Raw genomic sequence first — 7,025 nt, 5'->3', positions numbered from 1 at the left:
GTGCCTGGAGGAGGGGGATGTAAGATTTCTGCCCCCATGTCCCCTCCCCCACATGCCCTGGGGTGCCATCAGAGGCTGGGGGCACCTCCCCTCAGGGAGGGCATTTCCCTCACCCTGTTGCACGGCTCCTGCTGCGGAGTTGGGGACAGGTGTGGCCCAGAGGGGTGTTGCCCTGGGCATCAGAGGAGGCTCAGCCTGTGTCCCAGAACATGGCTCTGCACCCTGTGCTGGGGCAGTGGGGAGCAGAGCTGCCTCCTAACCATTGTGGGAGGTAATCCATGGGCCTTGATCCCACCTGGGGCTGGCTGGGGTGTTCAGGCACTGCAGCCACCTTAGCGCTCTCTTCTGTGAGACAAAAGCCCAGGGCTTCCCCTGTCCTGGCAGCTCTGTCATGGCCTCTGCGCTGTGGGACCAGCGGGGCCCAGGCAGGGGAAAGAGCAGCTGGAAACCCAGGGTGAGGAAATGGGTGCTGCTGCTGAGGTGCATCACGGGACCTATCAGAGAGCCATTTGGACTCGAAAGTGTCTGTGGCCAGCAGGATGGAAATGTCTCTGTCAGCAGGATTATTCCCCAGGGACCATGGGCTCTCGCAGCCCCACAGCCTGACCCCGAGCCTGCGCCCCTTCCGCACCGCCACGTCCTTCTTCTCTGCTCCCCCTGGTGAGCCTCAGGGAGACACCCCAAAACCTGGGCAGGCAAGCACCAGCTGTGGGTCAAAGCCCTCAGAGACTTTTAATAAGAAGAAATCTGGATGCACAGCAAAAAGAGGGGAATAAAAAGAGGGGAAACTCCAGGTGGTTTCTGCTGCCCATGGGTCAAGGGAGACAGTTCCCATGTGCTCACAGCTCTCCCAGCTGCACAGACCTCTCCTCCATCCCGGCTGCACCCAGCTGCACAGCAGGGATGGGCTCTCCTGGCCTGGGGCTCAGGGACTGTTGTGCACAGAGCTCCACTGTCACAGCCTTTGTGTCCTCACGGGGATGTGCCAGAGACACCTCTTCAGCATCATCATAACCCATGCTCGCCAGGGATAGGGACAAGGTGTCTCCTTCAGCTCTGGGGACCCCGACACTTGTCCGGGAGCGCAGGCTGGCCCCTGCAGGCAGCAAGGCAGGACATTGCAGTTCACCTCATGGGGTCTGTACATCATCTTCCTCCCAGCTCCTCACCACATTCAGCTCCTTCTCCCACCCCCAGTCCCTCCAAGGAAAACTCCTGGGGCAGGTTCCCCCTTCCCAGGAGGTTGGCGTCTCAGGACAGCAGTGACTCAGGTGCCACCAGGGATGGCACCCCAGGAACCAGCAGTGCTAAATTTCCCTCTCACCTCTGGGTGCATCCCTGGGCACTCCTCCCTTCTCTGGCACCCTGGACATTTCCCACTCACCCTGCTCAGGGGCAGCATCCTCTCCAGGGTCAGAAACCTCCCTGGCATCATCATAGCCATCCGCTGGCTCACCTGCGACCAGGACAAGAACATCTGAAAGGAGAGAGGAGCTGGTGACAGTGAGAAGATACGTCCTGCAGAGCAGAGGATGGGAGGAGGCGCAGGGACACAGGGCTGAGACACTGGTGTTGGCAGCACCACAGGAGACCCCCGTGTCCTCCCCATCTCTGACACTGACACTCAGTGACACCTCTGTCCATCACATGTCTGCAGGGAGACGAAGCCCTTCCTGCCCCGGTTACCTGCTGCTGATGCCAGACCATCCTCCTCCTTGCTGAGCCCAGGGGAGGGCTGCAGCTGGCTCAGGGACTCCTCTGAAGAAGAGCCTGGAGACATGCACAGTGGGTGTTATGGAGCGAGCCCCACTGACCTGGCCCATGGTCAGCACTGCTGGGGAAGGGGGACCCACAGAGCTGGGGCTGCATGGGGAGGAGGGCTGGGAATTTACCCTGCTCCCCTGGCACAAACCCTGTCTCAAAGGTGCTCCCAGAGGTGCCCTAGGACAGCCCCTTCCCTCCCTCCTTGGATGTCACATGGGGTGCAGGGGCAGAAAGAGAGGGGCTGTCCAGCTGGGCCGGTGAAAGGTGGTTGGGAGAAAGCTCCTCTCCTGGGCCCAGGACCTGGATGCTCTCCCCACACACCACATGGCACCAGTGCTGCAGGGACCAGGGGCTGGGGGCTTCAGGGGATCAGCTCCGGGTTAGGGCCAGGGGAAAGGGTCCTGCAGATGTGCCTCCAGGGAGGACCCACACCCACCTGAGCGACCAAACCTCGCCTGCTTCTCCCACGCTGGGCTGTAACCGATCTCCTCGTACACGGCCTCGGGGAAGAGCTCCTGAGCTCTCCTGGAGCCTGGGGATAGAGGCAGGGCTGGCAGAGGGACAGGCAGAGAGCCAATGGGACCCCACTGGGCTCCCCCAAACCTCTTCCTTGGGCCAGCTCAGCACTGCTCCGACAGCACAGCCCCACTGCACTGTCCAGGCATGGCTGCCACATCCCCGGCGAGGGCAACATTGCTGTGGAGATCCTCTGGGGCAGCATCACCCTCACATCATCCCTTTGGAGACAGCGCTCATGCCCCTCTGGCCCCTGGGTCATGCCCCCTTGTCTGACCCTGGAGCAGCTCCCATGTTTCCTCTCCACCTGGAGCTGCCCTCTCTCTGCCCCACGGGTCTATAGCAGGGCCCCTGCCCTTCTGGTGGGTGGGCAGGGCTGGGCAGAGGGACAGGCTGGGAGCCTGACACCATGGAAATGGACCCTCCTGCCCCATGCTCCTCCTAGCATCTCCATTGCCCCAGAGCGCCCTCCACCAATACCCAGAGCACTGCCAGCCTTGGCCATCTCCCCTCTGCTCACATCTCCCCAAGCCCCACTCTCCCCGTTTCTCTCCTTGCCTCTAGCTAGCTCCCCCCACCTCTGGGCTCTCTCCACCCCTTGCTGCTGGTGCCCCACGGCCAGGCACTCACTGGGGTGGTGTCTGGGACAGGTGGCAGCACACAGTCCCACCCCCTCAGCTCTGCCTGTGCCCCTCACTGACATCCCGCAGCACCCCACAGCCCTTCCAGGAGGTATCTTCCCCTGGCACCATTGTGGCAGGACCCACCTCTGCGCCCAGTCCTGGTGCTTAGCACTTGCCCGCCAGGAGGGCCAGGAGCAGGCAGAGAAGGGCCCCCAGGATGATGCAGATGATGACGGGCACTGAGACTCTCCCGCTGCCAGTCAGACGGCCTCGAGTGGGATCTGCATGGGCAAGAACATGGAAGGGGCAGCACCAGGCCTGGGAGAGGTGGAGGCAGCATCAGTCCTGACCCCCATCACACAAGGCAGCAAGGGTGGAGCGCCCCAGGGGTGAGTGATGGGCAAGCTTCTACCCTGCTGAGTAAATTACAACCCTCCCTAACCCCCCACCACCACCCCAGTGCCTCCTCCTGGGAGTTTCACACCCCAGCAAGGAGCCCCTTCCATCCAGCTGTGGGTCACAGCCTGGCCCCGGGGATACCCAGCCCCGGGGGAGGACAAGTTACCTGCTTGGGGTGGGAATGCTGCCGTCCTGGGTGTAGCTGCAGAAGAGGCAAAGGAGAGCTGGGCTGAAGGGTGGTTGTGCGGGTCCCGGGGAGCCTCCTCCCCAACACACCCTGTGTGTGTCTGGAGATGCCCCTGACACATCCCCCCCAAATTGCCCCTCCTGTAGTGCTAGAAAGGGAGGCCGGGACAGGGCCCAGCGCCTCTGCTCTGGGCGGCAGGCAGGAAGGCACAGGCAGCCCAGGGGATAGCCCTGGGGCTGCAGGGCCCCACAGGCATGGCCGGAGACGTCCAGATCCACCGAGGCTGTTCCGCACTTGCACCAGCCTCCTGCACTCTACAGAATGTTCCTTCTCTTGGGAGGTCAGGGCCCAGCCAGGGCCAAGTGGGTGTAAAGCTTCCCCAGCTCCTGCCAAGACCCGAGCAAGGGTCCCAGCCCTGCCACTCACCTGAGCAGCGCACGGCAGCATCTTCCTTATGCCGCAAGCACCGCTGTCCCCAGGACGGGCCCAGCAGTCCTGCAGAGACAGCTCTGTCCCCCGGCACTCCACCTGCTCCAGCCAGATAGGGCCCATCCCCATCCCAAACGCAGCCTCATGCAGGGCAGACACCACGGGGCCACAGCCCAGCTGCCTGCATACCACCTCAGCATCCGCATGTCCCAGGAATCGTCGCACACCGTCCCCCAAGAGCCACGGTGCCAGACCTCCACTCTGCCCGAGCACCTGTCCTCGCCTCCCACTGCACGAATCTTCTCCCTGGCTGGAGAAGGCAAAGACTTCCCATGGCACTGAGAGAGCAGGCAGAGCCCTGCCAGACAAGAAGGGTACACAGGGGAGCAGCTCCCTACCTGTGCAGCTCGTGGAGTTGGGGCACGGGGCCAACGGGGTCGGGGGCATTTCTGGGCGTCCCCCTGAAGAAGGAAACACTGTGGTGAAGGGGCTGGTTCAGGGGATGGTGCAGAAAGAGCAGGGCTGAGCTCTGCTTGCACCTCCCTGTGCCATCTTGGTCAGGGCAGCAACCGAACCCTGGTCATTCAGGGGACACACGCAGGACTGTGGGGGGACCCTGACTGCTCAGCCCCAAAAGGTCCCTGGTTCAGAGAGCAGCAGGAGGGTGTCCATGGAGGGGAGGCTCTTCTGAACCCTGTCTGGTCTCTTCTGAGACCTCACCTGGAGATGCTTCTGCCTCCCGCAGGTGCTGCTGGCAGCCTGGGTGGCAACTGCTGCTGGACGTGGGTGGCTGGGGTCACGTTTGTGCCACCAGCAGCAGAAGGGTCTGACATGGCAAGGAAAAGCCCTTCCAAGCTCTTTCTCTGTGTTTGGCCGTGCCCACCAGGGAGCAGCAGCTGGGGTGACAGTGGTGCCCAGGTTACCATTGCAGGTGATGTGGATCTCATCTCGCAGGTCTTCACATGACTGCGGTTCCAGGGAGTGGAGGGACACTGCCAGAAGGAGCTGGTTTTCTCCCCACACTGCACGTTATCCAGCCAGGCAGGGCCAGACACCCTGCCATAGGGCAGGCGTGTTTCCAGGGATCCTCCATCCCCGCAGCCCAGCTCCTGCATGCCAGCGACACCGTGTCAAGAGTCATCGAGTTGGAGCAAATGCTCCCCCATGTCCCGTTGTAGAAAACCTGCAGGCACCCGGAGCAGCTGTCGTTGTTCTCCAGCCTCAGGGCCACAAACTCTGTGAGGAAAGGCACCAAGGGGGAACAGGCTGGTGTGGGGCTGTGGGAGCCAGGACACCTCTGCACCCCCCAGGCCCTCAGGCGGGCAGGGGCAGGGCCAGCACGTCCCCCTTGCACCCAGGGGCAGAGAGAAGTCCCTGACGGACAGACACCCCTGCCCTTCCCGCTAACCCTCGGGGACTGCTGAGCTCCCCAGGGACCCCCAGTGGGACTGAGGGTGCCCGTGCATGGGTGTCCACAGGACGGGCTCGGGCAGGAGCTCAGAGGCAGTCAGGAACAGCCTTGGCCATGCCCGGCTCTCCTTGTGTCCTGACCTCCCCAGGAACCAGGCTCCCAGCACAGGTCCCGGCACACACCTGAGCAGATGACTCCCGCGTCCTCTTTGTGCCCGCAGTCATGCTGCCCCCAGGGCCCAGCAGGGCAGTCCCAGAGAGCAGCTTCGGTCCCAGAGCAGTTCACGCCATCCAGCCAGATCTGGCCGGAGCCTTCCCCAAACCGAGCAGAGCCAGCCGCCTCCACCGCCCCTCCACAGCCCAGCTGGTGGCAAACGACGGCGGCATCAGACAGGTCCCAGCCATCGTCACACACAGTCCCCCAGGTGCCCTGGTAGTAGAGTTCCACTCTCCCAGCACAGCGCCCGGTCCCGTTCACCAGCCGGACCCGCCGGCTCCCTGTAGTGGGTAGAAAGCCCAGTTGCTGTCAGGGCCTGGCTGCCCACCCACCCCGTCACCTGGGGGCCCATGCAGTGCTGCTCACCCCAGCAAATGACTCCCACGTCTTCCGCAACCCCTGCTGCCGGTGCACTCTCAGGCAGGGAGGTGTTGCAGAGGGCCAGGTTGGCCTCGTGCCCTGCGCACCGGACCCCTCGCAGCCCCACGGGGCCCGTCCCTCGCTCAGGCTTTGGGGGGTTGTAGGCTGTCCCTGCCTCTCCGCACCGCAGCTGCCGGCACACCACACTGGCCTCCTGCATGTCCCACTCGTCATCCAGAACTCTGCCCCACATCCCATGCTGGAAGATCTCCACTCGTCCGTCACACCGGCTCCCTCCGCCCACCAGCCGCAGGGATGCAAAGCCGGCTGAGCCTGGGGACAACAGAGATACCACAGCCATCGGCGGCACTGGGGAGCAGGGCATCCTTCAGGGAGCAGGACGAGGGGGGATTTTCTGACCAAAGAGGACAAGATTGAGCCTTTTGCTGATGAGAAGTGAGGGCAAAGCCCGGGTCCTCTCTGCAGCTCACACCCAGGTCTGCTGCTGCTGGGAGCACCCAGGCAGCTCCTGCCTGGCTGGTGGGATGGGGCTCTGCAGGGCTCTCTGCGGGGATGCGATGTGGTTGTCTGCAGCCAGAGGGATGGAGCAGAGCCCTGCAGCCCTGTCCTGGGCTCATCCCACAGTATGAGAACAGAGGAGCCCAGGCCTGGTGGTGGCGCTGGGGCTAAGGCACTGCCCTGGGGGTAGATGCTTGCCTCCGTTCAGTCCTCAGCTCTCCCAAAGCAGAGTGGTCAGTCTGAGCAGGCAAAGCCCTCCAGATGGCTCCTGGGGATGCCAGGGTTTGTCCAGGGAGAACTTCAGCCTGGTACTGCCATGGGACCCCTGCTTTGGGTGGCCGTGTCACACACAAAGGGCAGATGGAGTTAATGCAGCATTTTTCCGGCACTCACCTGAGCAAATGACAGCAGCAGTGTTCCCGTGGGAGCATGGCGAGGCCCCCAGGGTGATCACTGGGCACTGTGCCAGGTGGGCTTCAGTGCCGTCACAGTGGAAGGAGTCTCTCCAGACAGGGCCAGTCTCTCTCCCAAAATGCTCTCCTCCAGGAATGGCCTCAGCAAACCCACAGTTGAGTTGACGACAGAGAACGTGGGCATCCGA

The 7,025-nt window shown here is 63.0% G+C and overlaps 1 protein-coding gene across 1 annotated transcript; it reads right to left on the bottom strand.

Moving 5' to 3' along the window:
* Positions 1-667: 667 nt before the first annotated feature.
* LOC127025975 (scavenger receptor cysteine-rich type 1 protein M130-like) lies at positions 668-6,266 on the bottom strand. The gene is given in 8 exon segments (XM_050911112.1): positions 668-747; positions 1,385-1,477; positions 2,201-2,296; positions 3,080-3,184; positions 4,802-5,026; positions 5,029-5,154; positions 5,512-5,826; positions 5,912-6,266. Coding segments are annotated over 8 exon segments (1,395 nt in total).
* Between the last annotated feature and the right edge of the window lie 759 nt (positions 6,267-7,025).

Source organism: Gymnogyps californianus, chromosome 26, assembly GCF_018139145.2.
Source record: "Gymnogyps californianus isolate 813 chromosome 26, ASM1813914v2, whole genome shotgun sequence".
NCBI classification, from domain to species: Eukaryota; Metazoa; Chordata; class Aves; order Accipitriformes; family Cathartidae; genus Gymnogyps; species Gymnogyps californianus.
Note: the sequence above shows the minus strand (reverse complement) of the source record. Positions and strands in the feature narration are given on the sequence as shown.